Genomic DNA, 20,472 nt, shown 5'->3' with positions numbered 1-20,472 from the left:
CACTTCTGTGTTTGCTAGGCCCCGGCATAGTCTCACAAGAGACAGCTATATCTGGGTCCTTTCAGCAAAATCTTGCTAGTGTATGCAATGGTGTCAGCGTTTGGAAGCTGATTATGGGGTGGATCCCTGGAATAGATTGTAGTTTTTCTTTTTAATATTTTAGAGATATGTTCTGCTTTTGTTTACATTTGTTTATAATAATTAATGTGCTTTCATCATAATTTCTATGTATCAGTGTGCAATGTACTTCTGTCCCTTAAACTCTACCTTTTATTATTATTTCTGGTTTTAAGTTACTTGACAATGGCGTACTTTCCTTATATATTATGACCATAACTTTCCTTATATGTTATTCTTAAGGTTCAGTGTACTTCTTGTATCTGTGATCTCATAGTACTTTTCAAATTTAGTTCATTAGTCTTCTGAAAACATTTTAGTGTTCCAAATGTCATTGATTACTCTAGAATATTTCCATGTGTACTAGATGACAGAGTTGTTGGGCAACCCATTATATTTCTTTCATAGTTTTTCTTGCTGTGCATCATTTTGTAGATTGTGTCTTCATTGCTAATTGTCTTTTAACTACAATGTCTAATCTGTTGTTAATGTCGTGTTCTGTATGTTTGATCTCCATCACTATAGTTTTATATAAAAGACTTCAGTCTTTTATTTTTACAGCTTCCAAATCCCTACTTAACTTTTCAAACACATGGAAAGTAGCCATAGAAACTATTTTTAGTGGCCTTGTTAAATCCAATATTGGAATTTGTGGAATATTTTTAATTATCTTGTTCCATATTATTAGCAGAATTGTCCTGATTTTTGGCACGCCTGTAACTTTTAATGGGCACTAGAAATGATGCATTTTACCTGATTAGTTGTATATTTTTGTATCATAAACATTCTTGAGCTCTGCTTTGGGATTCACTTAAGCAATTTGGAAGCACTTAAGTTACTTGAAAGTAGACGGCTCCTTTCAAGTTTTTTTCTGGTTAGATTCGGTAGGCAGGATAAGAACAACTCATAACGTAGGCCTAATTGTTTCCCACTACTAAAATATATGACAGTACGTTTAGCCAGTGGTCTATGAATCATGAGGTTTTACAGTCTGGCTGTGAAAGAGGCACTCCTGGTTTTATTTGAATGCTAGGCACAGTGCTTTTGAATCCTTTCAGGTGGGTCTTTCCCTAGTCTGGAGTAATTTCATCACAGGGATGCCTTGCACTGGACAGTCCTTTGCTAAATACTTGAGAGAGGCTATATGTTGGTGCTTGAGGGGTTCTCTTTTTGCTGTTCTAGCGCATATTCTGTCTCGAGAGCTCCAGTCCCCGAAGGTTTGCTAAGGTTCTCACTCTGGGAGGCTTAGCAGGCTTTCCCTGGTTTCCTCCTCTATACTTTGGCTTAAAAATGCTCAAGGCGATGAGTTCTAAAAATGAGAAATCTCACCCTGCTTATCCCCATCCATAGAGATTGTAGCCTTGCACTGCCTCGTTTACAGTGTCTTGAACACCTCATGTTTTCACGGATTTTGCCAATTTATTGTATGAGTAGATCTACATTGTCTACTACTTCATCTTGAACATCAGTAGGTGTGATGTTTGGCACATCTCAGTGATTATGACCAAGCTCAGTTTCAGTTGTCATCCTCCAAACATGTAGGCAGCATGACATTACTTGTTTGACATAACTAAATCAACCCCTAAATAACTATATTTAAATGCATTCAGAATCTGGTGTCCGGTATTATAAATCTCACATAACAAATGAGTGTCTATGTATACTATACAAACATTGGCTTAACAAGAATTGTTTAATTCAGACCTTCATGGATAAACTAACATCCTTTGAACAAATCCAATTCCCTATGCTTAGTAAGATATTAATTTTTACCAAAATTGTTCATTATTCTTTGGTGGGAAATGACAGTTAATCCATTAGAGATGACATATTAAAACCATCATATGATTAGCATTTGTAAGTAGAAAAAATATTTACTATCACTTCAACCTTTTATCCCTTGAGCATGAGTCAGGACTTCAGAAAACCTTCTGTCAGTGTAATTTCTTATTTAAAAGCTGCTAAAAGAAGCGCATGCTGTCTGGCTAGAGTTTAACTAATGATAAACTCAGATTCTTTAAAAGAAAATGAACAGTTTGCCAAGATGTAGTAGAATCTGAAAGGATGAATTCCCATGTATAAAGTGATGACCTATGGGCTGGGGTTGCTCAGTGGTACACAGTAGTTACCTATGAGTGAGGCTGTGCATAGCATCTCTGTGTTCACATAACTTGGAGCATTTTGTGTGTTTAAAACTCATTTGCCATTTACAAAATAAGTTCAGTTACAGATGTATAAATTCATTTTACAAATAAAGAAGGCCTTGATGAGGGGTAGCAACTTACCCAGAGTCACACAGTACATGGTAAAGTTGAGATTCAAATTCAGTCTGGCTCCAAAGCCCTTGTGTTTAATCCTGGTATCCATACTTTATCAGAAAAACAACTGTTTTTTCTTCTTTCAACTCCATTACCACTACTCAGTTTTTGTGGATCTAAACCTAAACACATAAATACCAATCTCTCTCAGTGATAACGCTCACTAATCATTCATTAAAATCATACTGTGTATCAGGGATTGGTCCAAATTTCTGGGTGTCTATATCATACTGTATATCAGGGATTGGTCTAAATTTCCGGGTGTCTATATCCAACAATTTCTTCTAAGGAGGTCCTATCTGGCAGACATTTTGAGTTTGAACACAAATATTATCATCTTCACATTAATAAGTAGCCTTCACGTTTGAGAGACAGAGCAGGTATTCATGTGTTCAACAAATATAACACAGAGCCAAATCTGTTACATAGTCTTCCTACTACAAGAACTGTTTTTTTTTTTTTAAATTGACATCACTTTTCATTATTAGAACACTAGTAGCGATTTTTAATCTGTAGGCTATTCAGGAGATGCATCTATCTGAATGGCTTTCTAGGGTAGTTCCAAATGTTATATAGCTGATATATAGAGTCAGAGTTCACATCCAACTCTGTCTACATCACTATTTCCATTATTTTGTGTTTTCTTTTTTATTTGAAATTTTTTTCTTTAGAATTTAAGATACTTTAAGGTAGCTCCTTCATATGAGGGTTTGTATCTAGTCTCAAGCTGATATCTCTGGGAGGCCTGCTCTTTTCTGAAGGGAAATGGAGAAGTAGTAGATCTAGAGGAGAGGGGAGGTGGGGGAGGGGACCTGGGAGGAGAGGTGAGAGGGGAAACTGTGGTTGGTATGTAATATATGAGAGAAGAATTAACAACAACAACAAAAAAGATAGCTTCTTCCTTCCCTTCTTAAAACCTAGTTTTGTTGGAGTTAGCATTAATTCTCCTACATTATTATTTCTTAATCTATAGGATCAGGGTATAGATTCTAAATATGCCCACTAAATCAAAATTATTGTTCAACTTGCCTATATACTTTTTTCCTTTTTCTGCTAGAACTATTACTAATTAGGACATATGCCAACTTTCTGTCCCGATGGAGCCATTTACAGTTCCCTTGCTTTGCTATTCACTTGGAATATTATCCTCATTTTTAGCAATAAATGCATGCAATTCCTTACTAAAAATGTTGCCTTTTCTAGACTACTGTTCTGGGTCTAGGCCATACCAAAATGTTATATCAATGAAAACTGACACTATGTGACTACATAGAACAAACGAGCTCCAGTTTTGACAAGTGATCTTAGCAGTGACTTGGCCCTTTTGACATTTACGTCTGGATGGGAGTGAAGGACTATAGTAAGTCCTTTTAGACTTTGATGTCTCCATTAGGAAGTTCTCCTATCCATAACTTGAGAGTATATGAGTGGCCACAAATTTTTAGAGGACGTTGTCTTTCTGTGTTTATGCCTCTATTGTTTTTCTTTATTCTGTTTTTCAAAATATGATGTTATCATTTGCCCTAAACTGTTATTGCTTAATGCATTGCATAGGAAAGCATTACTTTTCATTCCATATAGTCCCTTTTGAATCCCTAGGGAATATTTTATCTTGTAATATGCAAACAGCCATGGTGGCAGAGGTGAAGCAAAAGGCATGTTTATTTGCTAAGATATTAAAGACATGGTTAGTCTATTATGAGGTCTTCTTTGACCTATGAGTTAATTAGTAGTGTCTGGCAAATTTTCAGACAGTATTGAGATTAGAATTAACCTTTAAAATTAACTTCTTATTTAATGTCCTTGAACTCAAATACAATTTTTAATTTGTTAAAACGTAGGCCTTTTAATTTATTGAGGCTTTTCTAGTACATGATTAGTTCTTGTGTGTGTGTGTGTGTGTGTGTATGCAATATTCCAAGTGTGCTTAAGAAAAATACTTTCAGCTCAATATATAGTTTTTATATGCCATTTAAATCAAGATTCTTTTCATGCTCAACTTGTTTATACATTTACTAATTAATTTGGTTTTAATTTTTTGAGACAGGCTGTCATGTAAACTAGGTTGACCTTAAACCTGCTGTGTAGCAAATAATGCCCTGAATTGTGATCTTCCTGTCTGTGCCTCCAGAGTGCTGGGGGTGGGGTTTACAGGTGTGAGCCAGCACACTTTGCTGTTAAGCTGCTGGGATTGAACCCAGGGCTTCAGACACCAACCCATCTTTCCCTTCATTCTCCTTTATCAACAAATGTACTCAGGGTTAGAGAGATGCTGCTGAATAAGAATGCCTATTACTCTCCCAGAGGACTCTAGTTATGTTCTCGGCACCCATGGGATTGGCTTACAACTGCCCATAACTCCAGCTCAGTGAGATCTGGTGCCCTCTTTTGGTATCATACACCTTGTATCTGCATTGCACGTGATACACACACACACACACACACACACACACACACACTTACTTTAAAAAAACACTCATTTCAGTAAGGCAGAAATCCATATCCTCTATGAAAATCCTCACATGTAAATAGCATTCTCTTTCTTTGTCTCTTTCTCTCCTCCCTCCCCTGTCTATGTACGACAGAATTGGATACTTCTGTAAGTTTCCATAGATCTAATTTAAAATTTCTTGATAGCACTTGCACAAAGTACTGTGTTCACGTCTGTAAGTTTCTGGAACTCGGGCGACTGTGGTTTATTCATCTCGGTGTCCCCAGTGCTTTGCAAAATACTTCACAGAGTGGTGCTCAACAAATGCTAATGAAATGGGAGAAGCTGTTCTCAAGTGCAGAGGTAGTGCATGTTATTTGGGAGGTAGCGGGGGTGGTAGAATCTTTCGAAGCATTGTTAGGAAGATGACTAAATTCCAGGAACACATGAACAAGTCAGGGATGGAGAATTCAGCTTAAACTGGCAGCCCCCTTAAATCCAGAGACCACCTACCTGACTATCTGAGTTAATAGAATTGAGAGTTGAGAACACTTACAATAATAAAAGTTGGATGATGATGAGGGCGGCCTTCTTGGAGGGAGAGTTTGACTCAGCTGCCTTATAATCCTTCCTGACTAAGATGCTTATTCTGAATGACCCAGCCACTTTCCAGAGTCATGAGTAATTTTTTGAAAAAAATAAAAATCATTCTAGGCCAGGGGTTCAAATGTGAAAGTAGAAATAATGAATCGCAAACTTTTTTTTCTACTTTGTCTCTTTAGCTTTAACTCAAGAAGAAGGTAGCCTGGGGGGAAAAATGTTCTAGGGCTGGGCAGTGATTCTGCAGTTAATAATCTTCATGACATTAACTGCTTTTTTATTTTAGACACATCTGGTCACTCTTCTTGCCCAGGTTGCTTTGAAGGAAGAGGAGGAGCCTAAAGCCACCATGTCGGAGATACTAGACCTCTCTTTTCTGTCCGAGATGGAAAGGGATTTGATCCTTGGTGTTCTGCAGAGAGATGAAGAACTCAGAAAAGCAGATGAGAAAAGGATTCGGTAAGGGTCCCAGAAATACTAAGCCCTTGCAGGCTTTCAACCAAGGAGACTCAAGCTTTTCAGTTGTTTCTTCATTCATTGTCGGCATTGAGTAAATGATTTAAAGCTGCGTAGGACTAGCTGGGCTCTGCATTTGTTGCTTGTACAGAACACAGTAGTCTTACTGTCATCCTCTCCACTTCTGTACATCCTGAACCCACTTGTGCTTCTCTTTCCTGTCTTGGCAGGCGACTGAAGAATGAGCTCCTGGAGATCAAAAGAAAAGGGGCCAAAAGGGGCAGCCAACACTATAGTGATCGAACCTGTGCCAGGTGCCAGGAGAGCCTGGGCCGCTTAATTCCCAAAAGCAGCACTTGTGTGGGCTGCAATCATTTAGTGTGCCGAGAATGCCGAGTTCTGGAAAGCAATGGCTCTTGGAGGTGCAAGGTGTGCTCGAAGGAGATGTGAGTATCACTTCATGGCAGCATAAAGAGGGGGACATATGTCAGGCTGCCCTGAGACTTTCTCTCATCAATTTTGTTAGATGAGTGACAAGAGTCATTGTTTCTACAGGTCTTTACTTAAGGTTTCTATTGCTGTGACAAAATACCATGACCAAAAAGCAAATTTGGGAGAAAAGGAGTTTATTTGGCTTACAATTCCAGGTTGCTGTTCATTATTGAAGGAAGTTGGGACAGGAACTCTCCAACAGGGAGGGAACCTGGAGACAGGTGCTGAAGCAGAGGCCATGCAGGGGTGCTGCTTACTGGCCTGCTTTCCTGTAGAACCCAGGGTCACCTACCCAGGGATAGCACTATCCACAATAGCCTGGGTCCTCCCTCAGTGAGCACTAATTGAGAAAATGCCTTACAGCTGGATCTCATGGAGGCATTTCCTCAACTGAGGCTCCTTTCTCACAACTCCAGCTTGTGTCAAGTTCACATACAAAACCAGCCAGTACAACACATCTGACATTTTCTTTTATTTTCTCCCCCCAGAGAGCTGAAGAAAGCAACTGGAGATTGGTTTTATGACCAGAAAGTAAATCGCTTTGATTACCGAACAGGCAGCGAGATAATCAGGATGTCCCTGCGCCAGAAGCCTGCAGGTATTGTTCAGGGCTAGAGGCTGTTTGAAGGACCTAGCCTTGAAGATAGAAGGCTTGTGTGGAATCCAGCTGTATTCTGGCTAGTGGTGACTTAACTCCAGGTGCTCAGCCAGTCTGTGTGAATAGAAAAGGCTGTATCTGTCCTATCTGCAAGTGTGTGTTTTGGGGAAGCTGCTTTGAAAGCTGTTTCCTTCCTTTATCTCATTATTACTACCCTGCCATCCTGCCATGCTTTTGTTTTGAAGTGAATAAAAGAGAGACAGCGGGGCAGTCCCTCCTTCAGCAGACACAGATGGGTGATATCTGGCCAGGAAGAAGGATCATTCAAGAACAACAACAGAGGGAACAAAGGTGAGAGCCAAGGAATTAGTATTATTTAGTTCTTCTATTACTATTACTTCGTTTTCTAAAGTAATGGGTATTATTAGAGGGAAGTTGGAAAATGCAGATAAAATTGAAGGAGGAGAAGGAGGAGGAGGAGGAGGAGGAGGAGGAGGAGGGAAAAGAATCAATCCTGATCCCACTAGCCCCAGGCAAATATTAACATTTAGGCAAATATATTTTGTTCTTAGGCTACACTCCCCTGTGAAAAAGAAATCTATTATTTCTTTACAAGGATTTATTTATTTAGTGTCTGTTTGCAGGTATGTGTACTTGTGGGTAGTTGTCTGCAGAGGCCAGAGGGTGTTAGATCCCCTGGAGTTGGGCTCATAGGCAGTTGTGAACCCCATGACATGGGTGCTGGGAGCCGAACTTGAGTCCCTCTGCCAGAGCAACACACATCATTAACTGATTCCCCAGTCTCATATTAGCTTTCTTCCACACCTTCCTAATCTTTTCTTTTATTCTCACTGTTCATTACTAAAATTTATTTAACTTTTCAGGCTTTGTGATATTTTCTTTCTGTTATGCAATCATAAATCAACAGACTTTAAAAACCGGTTTAGTTTTAGTTTCGCATTTATGCATATTGTTTGCTTACACTTAGGCCTGGAACCGTGACTTCTCTACTCCTGAATTCTTTACTTTGGCTTTATTTCTTGGTTGTCTAGATTTTGTCATTGGGGAGTGCTGTCAAGAAGGGTTTGTGATGTTTATTGCATTCTTTCATGTTCAGAATGCCTGCCAACTACCTTGGCAGTTGCATATTACAGACTTGAGTCATGTTTTCTTTCTCTCAGACTATTGTAGATGTTGCTCCATTGTCTTCTGCCATTGAATCTAACTATGAAAAAGGCCAGGTTGACATTTTTACCCTTGTAGGTAACTTTTTGTGTGTATATACACACATGCACACAAGAATATAAATCAACAAAGATTACTCTGTCCTTTGTTTTTGAGATATGATATACTCTTCATGATCCTTTTCTTTATAGTTGGAATTTTTCTGGACCACCTCCTTGAACATTTTTCCTGTTTTTTTAATTTAGGGCCCCACCTTGGGAATATTGGATTCCACGATCCTCTATTTCTGTAATGTTTTCAAAAGTGTATGATGTAAAAGCAAAAGAGAAATATCCAAGCACTTAACCATAGAGACTCCAATGTCTTCGTTCCCTTCATGCTATTTGGGTTTGCGCCATTCCTTTCCTTTCTCTGTTTTTTCTGTTCCTTCTTTTCCATTTGCTGACTTTAATGGTTTGAGGGAATTATCTTGTTTAGATTTGGTTTTTATTTTCTTCAATTGTTTGTATCATTTTGTTGTTTTATCATCTTGTATTTGAGCTCATGCACTTTAGAAAGTCTACATTATGCTTGTGCAAACAGAATAAATATATATTATGCAAACTAAGATGGCTGTGACATTGTTATGGGATGCAAATTTCTGGACCCACCACCATTCAACCATTCATATATATATATATATATATATATATATATATATATATGATATATGTGTGTGTGTATGTATCCATCCTCTTTGAGTAACTACCACATAGCTGAGTTTTTTAAATTAGTTTTATTTTTTTAAAAAGATGCAAAATTTTATTTTGGAACTAAGGACCACACCCAGAGCCTGTGCCGCTAGTCAAGTGCTGTACCACTAAGCTAAATTTTCAACCCAAGATTTAAAAAATTTTAACTGATTCTTTAAAAATTGTGTTATATTTATAACATGTAGTATTTCAATAAATGTGTGTAATAAATTAATGTAATGCTTAAATCAAGGTGAGCAGAGCTGCTTTTCATATCACCTCTTATGGTGAAAACTTTCAAAACTGTTTATTTTTTAAAAGACATGGTACACGTTATCTTGTGTAGTCCTATAAATGCAGAGTTGCATACTAAAACTTCTTACAGTGATCTAACTATAACTTAGTACCATCCCATTCTCCCTTGTTTGGACAAGCACTGTTTTGCTCGTATATGCATGGATGTTTTGCCTGCTTGTATGTCTGTGTAGCACATTTGGACTTTGTGCCTACAAAGGCCAGAAGAGGATACTGGATCATCTGGGGTTGGAGTTACAGATGACTGTGAGCTACCATGTGGGTGTTGGGAATTGAGCCAGGACCCTCATGAAGTGTAGGTGGTGTTCTTAATCACTAAGCCATTTCTCTGGCCCCTGTTGGACTTACTTCTCTGTAACCCTAGAAAAGAGGTGGAAGGTGGGTTGTCGTCTCAATGTTTGTCTCCTGAATTTTTATAATCTTTTGTTTTATATTTTTTGTGTCCATATGGTGTGCATGTGCACATGTTTATGTGCATACGTGCATGCATGTTTGTGCGTGCATGCACGTGCACATGAGGAAGGCAGAGAAAATCGTCAGGTGTCTGCCCCTAAATATCCTCCACCTTCTTCCCTTGGAATAGGGTCTTCCACTGAGCCTGGAGACTAGGCTGGAGGCCATGTCTCAGTGGTGTACTTCCTCTGCTTCCACATAAAGACCTGGGTTCAGGCACATGGCAATACTTGGATTCTAGGGATTTAAACATGCTTTCCCCTGCCTGCAAAGCAGGCATTCTTATTTACTGACCCATCTCTTCAGCATATTCTGAGCTTCCAAACCCTTTGTTTTCTTAACTTATTTTTTTCTTTTTAACTTTGTCTTATGGGCATATACTTTACCCCATTCATTTGTTGCTGGTGAATTTTAGGCATATGTATTGTGAAGACTTCTTCTTTAATTTTACCTCAGCCAAAGAGAAAAGATTTTATTACATCTTTTATTGATCATAAAAGAAAAATGAGTGTAGAGCTGGTGGCACATGGCTGAATATGCAGGTATTTTCGAGGCTGCAGTAGGAAGGGCACAGCTTAAGGGCACTTTGGGCTATCTAGTAAAAGCAAAGATTACAAAGAAGTCTACAAGAACATGGAGGTTAAATCCTCTAATAGTTTTCTTTGTCCGATCACTGTTAGTAGTCATTGATAATTTTGGCATGTGAATTACCAAGATCTCTACACACACCCATGTGAGTTAAACACCTGAATTTTAATTGTTTTTAATAGATTATATTAGGGACATGTTAAGTTTAAAAATAAATAAGAACTTTCAAAACAATAGTGCAAACAATGCCATAGAAAAGGAGAAAAAGATCTGAAGGGATATTTCACTAATGAAAATATGCAGATGTCAAATAACAAAGTTCAACATTATCAATCACTAGAACACAAATAAAATAACAATGAGATGCTCCGTGTCCACTAGAATGGCTATCATTTTCAAAAGATCGGTTATACCATGTGCTGGATACAGAACAACTGGCACTCCTATTCATTTCTGTGGATAAATGTACCATGCTCAGCTGCTCTTCTAGTTTTTTTAAAAGTTCACTGTGCATTTACTATGTGATTCAGATGTTTCAAAGATATGTAACTCAAGAGAATTCAAGGCATATGTCCATCAGAAACTTGTATATATATATATATATATATATATATATATATATATATATGTATGTATACATATATATTCATAGAAGTTTCATTTATTTTTAAGACAGTAAGAAATTATTTTACTGAAATTTTATTTTTGCCAGTGCTAGTAATTGAACTTAGGGCCTCATATATGTTAGGCAAGTGTTCTTTTATTGAATTATATTCCCAGACCTGGAATTAAAAATGTTTTAATGTATGGGCCTAGAGAGACAGCTCAGTTGGAAAAGTGCTTGCTGCCCCACTAGAGTTTTGGTCTCCCAAACCCACTTAACAGTTGCTTTGGTGTGGGAGATGGGGAGGTTTTGACAAAGCATCCCATAGCAAAATAATGGTTCACCCTGCCTCAGTATATGAGGAGAAGAATCAAGGAGAACACGCAGTGCCAATCTTGAATGGACACACACACGGACACACAGACACATGCACACACACTTTGCCTACAAATATATAAACACATATTTCTGCACCCATGCAATTCAGACATATATATTAAGTATATTTCATCACAGAACTAATTAGAATTAGTTTGCACTTATAAAACCTCAGAAAACCAAAATTATAGTAAATTTAGTCACTATATATAGTCTATAAAAACATTAGATGGCATACTAATAGTAGTGATATAAAATTGATGTGCTCCATGATTCTTCTCTGTTTGTCTTGTCTTTTCCTTTCTTTTCTTTTCTTTATCTCTCTCTCTCTTGTCTGTCTGTCTGTCTTTTGGTCTTTCTTGCAGACTTTATCTTGTGCAGATAATCATAAGTGGTGAGTTTTCTGACTGTACTGTAGCCATGTCATGTCCTCAACACTGCCTTTAGCTTTTCCATTCTTTTCACCCTTCTGTGATGTTCCCTGAGCCTTGGCAGGGGATGGGAGGACAGTTGATCTCAATGTTCTATTTAGGGCTAAGCACTCAACAGGCAATTATTTTCAGGACTCTGATGGGTTCTATCTCTCTGTAATAACTGCTGACCATTGCAGAGAGAAACTTATTTTGCCAAGGTTCAGGCAACATCAATTTATAAATGTAAAGTATAAATACTTAGAAAGCAATTTGACAACATGTCATTTACCAAAACAACAGTAGTAGGCTTTTCTCTAGAGCACTGGTTCTCAACCTTCCCAGAGTTGCAACCCTTTAATACAGTTCCTCACGTGGTGCTGACCCCCACAACCATACAATTACTTATGTTGCTACTTCATAACTGTAATTTTGCTATGTTAGGAATTGTGATGTAAATATCTAATATTCAGGATGGTCTTAGATGACGCCCGTGAAAGGGCCCACAGGTTGAGAACCACTGATTTTGGTCTCAACCTGTGGCCCTGGTTTTATAATACCAGGCCTTAGTCTTTTTGTGGAATAACTGGTTATCCTTGTAAACATTATGCTACTTCTGCACCAGTGGGTGCATCTTGCCTAGCAGGTCAGTATCATAGCATGTAGGATTGGCTTCAGCAATACCACTGGTTTTTGTTTTGTTTTTCCTCATAGTAACCTACAGAGCTCCTTCTAGTACCATGAAAGCTTATAGGCAGAAATGAAATAGTTGTATGGCCTTGTCCTAGATTCTAGTTTATTGGTCTACAAATTTGTTTTTGTGATAGCACTATGTGTTTTTATCACTGTGGCTTTGTAGTTTAACTTGAAATTTGGTATGGTAATGCCTCCAGAAATATTCTTTTGCCTCATGTTGGACTCCTGGGATCTCTTGTGCTTTTGTGTGAGTTTTAAGATTGTTTTTTCTTCTATTTCTATGAAGAATGTCACTGGAAATTTGATAGGGATTACTTGAATCTGTAAATTGCTTTTAGGAAAATAGTCATTTTCACAATGTTGATTTTTTTTTCCAATTCATAAACCTGGGCCGTCTTCCCATGTTCTAGCAGCTCCCTCAGTTTCTTCAGTGTGCTAGGGTTTTTATTGTAGAAGACTTTCACATCCTTGCTTAGGTTTATCCCAGGGTACCTTTAGGCTATAATGAAACTGTTTTTGTTTTCAGTTTGTTTGAAATTGATATATAGAAAGTCTGGTGACTTTTGTGTATTAATTTTATATCTTGCTATTCTGCTGATTATGCTTAAAAGATTTCTGGTGGTGTCTTTATGATCTGTTATGTATACAACAGCTTCATTCATGATAGCTAAAACCTGGAAACAATTGAAGTGCCCACCAACAGGTGAATGGATAAACTGGTTTGTTTATGCCACAGAATACTGATTTATTAAGGAACAATCTATTGATAACGTAGTATTATGAATGTATCTCAAAATACATATGTTGAGTGAAAAGCACTAAACAAGAAAGTACTCATGTTCTGAATGAGGAAGTGCAAACCTCTAGTCCCAGCAGTTTGGCGATGCAGAGTTAGAGACAGAGGCCAGAGGCAGAAGGCAGAGGCAGGTGGATCTCTGTGAGTTTAAGGCTACCCTTGTCTACATAGCAAATTCCTGGCCAGCTAGAACTAAATAATGAGACCGTGTTTAAAAAAATAAAATAAAATAAAAACCCTCAACAAACCAAACAACAAAACAGAACAAAGCAAATAAGAGTACCTGGTCTAGGAGTCTATATGATTCTGGTATACACATTTCCAGAAAATACAAACTAATTTTCAGTGGCCAAAGTAGATGGACATTTGCCTGGGACCAGGAGCTAGAAGGGAAAGAAGGGATTGCCAACAGGCATGAAGACACTTCAGGAGAGTGATTAATGTGTTCGCTAACTAAACAGTAGCACTAGCCTTTGAAGTGCCTATCTATTGCCAGAAATCATTAGCGTGCGTAATTAAGCACGTACAGCTTGTTTGTACCAATTAGTTAAAACCAGCAGAAAACTGCAACACAGACACTTTTCCAACGCCAGAGCACTTGATTCGTTTTTATGTTTGTGTGCTGCTCGACTGTATATATGGACTGTGATTTTATCAGATAGCCTTGGGTGCATGAGTCATCTGTTCCAGGTGATGAGCCCCCCCCCCCTATTCCTTTGTAGTTAAGGTTAAAAATGGCTTTTATTTGCTGAACTTGATTAACGCATCTGACATCACTGGTCAGAATGTAATTTCTGAAATCTACTGCTTCTGGCTGTCTGCGACCTCTTGTCTCATTGGATTGAGGAGCCTCTTATTTGTTATAAACATGAAAACTGATTGAGTGCGCATAAGTGATTTTTACATAAAAATTATGGAGCCTCAGAGATAATTTAATCAACCCTTTTATTTTTATAGAAAAGAAAGCAGGATAAATGATTTACCTGAGATCACACAGATAAAGACCAGGACTCCTATCTCTGAGTTTATTTTTACTGCACAGATGTCAAATAATTGCTTTTTTGCCTTACAGTTGTTTACATCAGCTCAGGATCAGAACATTTTCATCTTTAGGGGAAAAAAAAGAAAAAGAAATACAAGCACCAAACACTCCATGGACCATTGTTGAACAATGTCTCTAGAGGAATGATTCCGTTTGAAATTCTTTTTCTCTTTGCATTGAAGGGGACAAAAAGGATGATTTTAAAGTAAAGAAAACCAAGCAAGCACCTTGCTGTGTCTTGTATGATAAAGCTGGTACATTTGTCAAAAATGACCTCTGTCCCACCGCCTGCATACGCTAAAGTTTCAACTCAGCTCCTTCTGTTTGTTTGCACAGCCCTATCTCAAACATCACCTGACAAGCTGGAAAGTTTATTCTCTACTGGCTGAGACACAGAGACATTAGAGATTTGGTTACTTGTTCATTTGTTAAATATATGTGGAAGCTTACTATGTGACAGATAATGTTTTATGCACTGGGATACTATTATGGATACAGAAAGGTCCCTTGTTTGTAGATTGTAGATTTGGGGCTAGGAAGCACATAAAACAAATCAAAAGCAAATAATCAAATAAGTAGTCTGCCAGATGTTGGAGAGTGTGATGGAGACAATGACCTCGAGTGAACAGATATGGAGTGTATGTATGTGTGTGTGTGTGTGTGTGTGTGTGTGTGTGTGTGTGCTCTGTTTTCCTTAGATAGTTAAGACAGACCTGAATTGTAAGGTGACATTTGAAAAAACTGCAGAGGCAAACATTGAGAGTATTTGGAGGGGAGGAGCATTGTAGACAGAAATCTCAGCAGGTATAAAGAACTCAGAGAGAGTCTGACACAAGTGTAGTCTGGAGTTGAGTTGGGGGTGCTTGTGCAAGGAAATAAGCACAGAAATGGCGGGAAGCTAGTTGCATAAGACTTTGTTGACCTCTCTAGACTCTAAATTATTTTGAAAGAGAGGGGAAGATGTCAAAACCAATCTTATGATTATTGTCTCTTTTTTGTTGTTGTTGTTGTTTAAAAACCGAGGTAAAATTCACATAGCATTAAATCATTTTGTAATTTTGTAAAGTTCAATGTAACGAGTGTTCAAACTTTTAGGACGTAAGACAACCATCACAATTACTGATTGTCAGAGTATTCCTATCACCCCCAAAAGAAACCACGTCCATGAATTAGCCACTGCTATTTCTTTCAGGCTGGAATCTCCATTCTGCCTTTCTGGATTTGCATACCCTGCATTTGCCATCTGAATTGAGTCGTACCCACCATGGACATTTAGATTGGTTTCTTTCAGTTAGCATAAAGTTTTCAGTATTCATCCATGTTGCTGTAGACATTCGAGCTTTGATACTCGTTTGTGGATGAACACTAAATAGAGCTATACAGTATTTTGGCTCTCCTGTTCCCTGTAAATGAGCAATTGGATTCTTTCTACCTTTTGGGTTATAAGAATAATGCTACGAGAGGCTCAGCTGTTAAAAGCATGTGTCCCTCTTGCAGAGGACATGGATTTGCTTTCCAGCACCCACATGGTGATTTATAACAATCAGTAACTCCAGTTCCAGTGACTCCTGCACCCTCTTACTAACCTCCATGGGCACCAGGCATTCACATGCCACACAGGCAAAACATTACTATGTATTAGATAAATAAATGAACAAAATGCTTTAAAAATGGGGGTTTTAGGGTAGGAGGTTACTGCCAGGCATGGCGTTGCAGGCCTGTAATCCTAGCATTCCAGAGTAAGTTTGAGGCTAGCCTGGTCTATATAAAAAGAAGTAAAGGCTTGGGACATTTAGAAAGTAGGAGATCGTAGTCTTCTGGGATGTAGGGTGCAGCCCTAGGTATGATTCCCACTGTTGTAAAATGAACTCACATTTATGTTTTAAAGAAAAAATTGCTCAGGTTACTACTGTGAGTCAGTTGGAGAGATATCTATCCAGAGGCAGGAGAGTTCCCCTCTTGTAAAACAGTGGATCTTGGTTTTTATTCTAGTGTGCTGTTTGAAGTGCCAAAGACCAGAAGTGGAAAGAGTGCACTGGAGGCTGAGAGTGAGAGTCTGGATAGCTACACTGCTGACTCAGACAGCACCTCCAGGTGGAGTTTCCCTGTTTGGTCACCTGTCCATTCTGAGCTCTCATTTTGTTCTCTAGCATCAGGATGCACGTTTCTTCTGCCTTCCTGCTTTCTGTCCTTGGGCTGTTGGATGAATCTTTCTTCTGACCTCACCGGAAGTCTCTCTTTAGTACCTCTGTTGCTTGGCTCTGAGCACTGCTTCCTGGAGTGAGCTAACTTCCCCTGGATGCTGCACTGTGGAGGATTCTGCTTCTGTCTCTTGGGAGAGGACGTGTGAGCATTTGTGTGTGTGTGTGTGCAGAGTTGTTTGCCCCATCTTCTGCACTGCCCTGGATGGATGTGAAATGGGCCTTCTCAATTTTGTTGCTATAGTGATGGCAATGCCTTGCCTTCCTTGTTAGTGCTTTGGGGCCTGGCTAGAAGAGGAAGGGGAAGGCACAGTTTGGTTCTAACTTCTGATACTTCTAGGAGAGATTCTCTGGATAAATCTGGACTCTTCCCAGAATGGAAGAAGATGTCCGCTCCCAAATCTCAAGTCGAAAAGGTAAACTGCAGGCTGTTGGCTTTACTTCCCCTCCCTCCCTCCCTCCCTCCCTCCCTCTCTTCTTCTACTCTTCCTCTTTCCTTCTTCCCTCCTTCCCTTGCCTCTTCTTCTACCCTGTCTTCATATCTCAAGTCAGGAATTCAACTAAAATTTTACCCCGGCTTCATTTGGAAACATTTCACAGGTCTTGGCTGAAATGTGTGAACATGAGTTTTATATTAATCTCTCCTTTAACTTTGTCATAGTTGGATTAAAATCTGACCCATAATCTGTTCCTTTGGTCTACTTGCTAGTCTTCCCCCACACCCCCATGTCCTTGAACTTATTCCCTTCTAGGAAATTCCACCAGGGAACCAAAATGCAGTCTGTGGTGATGAGGGTGACATGGTATTCAAGAAGAACACCAGAAAAGTCCTGAGGCCTTCAGGTAGCATCTCTGTCACTGCAATCTGTGGCTTGTGTTCTAAGTGCTTTGGCTGGGCTCTTGGTATGGAGTACAGCAGGTTCCTTTTGACTTAAATTTTTGGTCTTTCATGCAGAATACACTAAGTCTGTGATAGACCTTCGCCCAGAAGATGTGGCCCAAGAAAGTGGCATCTTGGGAGACAGAAGCAAATCTGTACCAGGCCTCAGTGTAGATATGGTGAATACTCTTACATTTCACTTCAGTACTATATTAAAATTTTAAACTTTAGAATTGGCTTTAGTACTCAATTCTATCATCCTAATTGCTTAATTATTTGGAAATGTGAAATGACTTATAATCTCCCCAATTTCTGAAGTATACCAGCACCTTCATTTGCTTAAAGTATTGTCTTTGGTATCGCTTAACACTATCACCTTGTTGGATATATGGTTGGCCACGCAAACAAATACTTATTTTAACTAAAATATAAAGAGAGGGGTGGTGAGATGACTGATGGGGCAGCAGCACTTGCTGCAACAGCCTGACAACCTCAGTTTGACCCCTGGAGTCCACATTAAGGTGGAAGGTGAGAACTGACTTCCTAAAGATGTCTTTGGGTCTCCACATGCATGCCATTGCACAAGCATGGTTGAATACAGACACGATGATGATGATGATGATAATGATGATGATGATAGAATATACAAACAGCAACAATAATTTTAGTAAAAATTTATACAAAGAGATGGCTATGCTGGGGTATTCAAATGGGAGAGTTATAAAACTCCCATGAAAATACTAAATACTTGTTTTCTTTTGAGACATGAAGATATATTTTTAAAGGGAACACACACACACACACAAACATGAAAGCTCAGAAGTTTTGCAGCCAATTTTGGTCCTCACTGAAGGAAAGAACTTGATTCTTTTTGAACCTTGCTTTTATTAACTCTCAAGTTTATATCGTCCCAGGAAGAAGAGGAGGAGGAGGAAGAGGACATTGACCACCTGGTGAAGTTGCACCGCCAGAAACTGGCCAGAGGCAGCATGCAGAGTGGCTCCTCCATGGTCTGTTCTATGTGTTTGTGCTTTTAGACACACTGGGGCACCAGGAAGGGAAGAAGAGCCATCTGTCATTAGAGCAAACTGGGAAAATGCATGCATTTGTTTCTTACTAATGTCACTGTAGAGCTTAGGTGCTTAGTGTGGCTTCTAGGTGACTGCCAGAACCTCTGATCTGGAGAGTCTCCAAGAGGTAGCCAAGGATCTGGCCATTCTTTCCTCCCAGCTTTGGGAAAAGCAGCTGGAACTCCTCTCAGGAGAACCAGGCTGTGAAGTAAACAAGACCATACTTCTAGACTTCTTAAGCCGCTCCCTACTCTTACACCAAAGGCAAGCAGATGGCGTGAGAAGGACCTTTGCCAGATTGACATTGAGGTTGTTGATTGGGATTGAAGGCAAAACAGCCTCATGGACATTAGCTAAGCAGGCTTATATCTATCATAAGTATAAAGATTGTTCTTTTGGGTGAACAGAGTTCAGAAGGAGACTAATTAGATTTTCACACTTACACTGGAAGAAACTGTAGACCTCAACCTCATATTTTTCACTGCTACTGTTATATTTGCAGCGGTGGCTCTCCAGCTACTCTCAGTTCTGGCCCAGTCTCTTTCCTCTGTAGATACTGCTCAATAGATGGTAAATAAGGAAGGCCCCATTTTAAACCAGCGACCAGCATCTTCTAGCCTGTGTTGCAACATACATAACACACAGCACAGATGGACTTAGCTGTACCTTACCTCCCTACTCCTTGTCATCATTCTAAAGATGGGGACATTGATCAATAGATTGTGTAAAATGAGGTGGCAAGAGACATCAAGAGTCTGGGTGAGCCAGGAGGTGAACTCAAGCAATTGTGCATCTGTTACTTTCATGACTTACCCTCTGGGTAAAGGGCTACTGGCAGTCCTGGCTCCATGCAGGCCTTTTTGAGACATTTGGCTTCATCACAATGGAAGATGGGAGCAGTTGGGGGTTGTAGTATGTTTTTTTAGTATGTTTTTTCCCCCTGAGCCATTTGTAATTGCTTTCCCCTCAGAGTACCCTTGGCAGCATTATGAGTATCTATAGTGAAGCTGGTGATTTTGGGAACATCTCTGTGACCGGCAAGATTGCCTTTTCACTGAAGTTTGAGCAGAAAACACAGACTTTGGTCATCCATGTCAAGGAGTGCCACCAGCTGGCCTATGCTGATGAAGCCAAGAAGCGTTCTAACCCGTGAGTGCTTCGGGGACCTGAATCATACTCTGACAGGAGATGTAGACCTCAGAATCTATTGGGTTACTCTTGACCAAAAATTATCACTTCTTTGGTGACAGAATAGTAAGATGTCATTTAATAAAGGGCTTAGGACTTGGAAAAAGCAAAAATGATTTTTTTGACCTAGTATTTCATCGTGTGCCAAGCAGGAAACTAAAGATGGGGTTCGAGAAAGGCTAGGAAATAATTTAGTGTTGTTCTTGGTTTCTAGATACGTGAAGACTTATCTTCTGCCTGACAAGTCCCGCCAAGGAAAAAGAAAAACCAGCATCAAGCGGGACACCATCAATCCACTATATGATGAGACCTTTCGGGTATACATTTGAACTTAGAGGGGAGAAGGTTTTGTTTTTGTTTTGGGTCTTTGTGGTATAGCTTTGCCTCTACAGCATAGCTAGAAGATCATTCCTGTGCCTGAGGAATCACTGTGAGATTCCTATCCCCACCTCTTCATATCCAGGTGAATTCCCAGTACCCACATGATGGCTCAACAGCTGTTTGTAACTCCAGTGTCAGCGATCCAATGTCATATTCTGGCCTTGGTGGACATCTACATACATGTGTTGCACATAAACATATGCAGGCACACATTCACATAAAATAGAAGAGAAGTTATTTGAGATCCAGTGAGGTGCCCCGCATGGTAGAAAGTGATAACTGACTCCTGTAAGTTTTCTCTAACCCCCACACTCATGCCATGACATACTTGTGTCCACACATACATACATGACATTCATGCACTCACATGCATACTAGCACAATTAAGCAAAATATCATTAAAAAAGTTAAAAGCAGTATGACATAAAGAGTCCTTGGCAGTTGTTTGTGGATATTCTCAGGTCCTTTCAGCCACTCAAGGAAAACTTATTCTCTGGCTTCCTATGGACAGTGTTAGGGCTAGGGAAAGAGGAGCAGTTGAA

The 20,472-nt window shown here is 39.3% G+C and overlaps 1 protein-coding gene across 5 annotated transcripts in view; it reads left to right on the top strand.

Moving 5' to 3' along the window:
• Window positions 1–20,472, top strand: part of Sytl4 (synaptotagmin like 4) — a 46,643-nt gene that overhangs the window by 14,484 nt on the left and 11,687 nt on the right. For 3 of the 5 annotated variants that reach the window (XM_029472915.1, XM_021153156.2, XM_029472914.1), the window contains exons 2-12: window positions 5,753–5,925; window positions 6,153–6,368; window positions 6,903–7,012; window positions 7,258–7,363; window positions 16,203–16,304; window positions 16,752–16,827; window positions 17,164–17,254; window positions 17,367–17,470; window positions 18,206–18,301; window positions 19,332–19,510; window positions 19,764–19,866. In XM_029472915.1, coding sequence (XP_029328775.1) covers window positions 5,816–5,925; window positions 6,153–6,368; window positions 6,903–7,012; window positions 7,258–7,363; window positions 16,203–16,304; window positions 16,752–16,827; window positions 17,164–17,254; window positions 17,367–17,470; window positions 18,206–18,301; window positions 19,332–19,510; window positions 19,764–19,866 — 1,293 coding nt within the window. In that variant the 5' untranslated portion in view covers window positions 5,753–5,815. The remainder of the gene's footprint in view (window positions 1–5,752; window positions 5,926–6,152; window positions 6,369–6,902; window positions 7,013–7,257; window positions 7,364–16,202; window positions 16,305–16,751; window positions 16,828–17,163; window positions 17,255–17,366; window positions 17,471–18,205; window positions 18,302–19,331; window positions 19,511–19,763; window positions 19,867–20,472) is intronic. The other 2 variants (XM_029472916.1, XM_029472913.1) reach the window with 1 other exon arrangement.

This window comes from Mus caroli, chromosome X, assembly GCF_900094665.2.
Source record: "Mus caroli chromosome X, CAROLI_EIJ_v1.1, whole genome shotgun sequence".
In the NCBI taxonomy this organism is placed as follows: Eukaryota; Metazoa; Chordata; class Mammalia; order Rodentia; family Muridae; genus Mus; species Mus caroli.
Note: the sequence above shows the minus strand (reverse complement) of the source record. Positions and strands in the feature narration are given on the sequence as shown.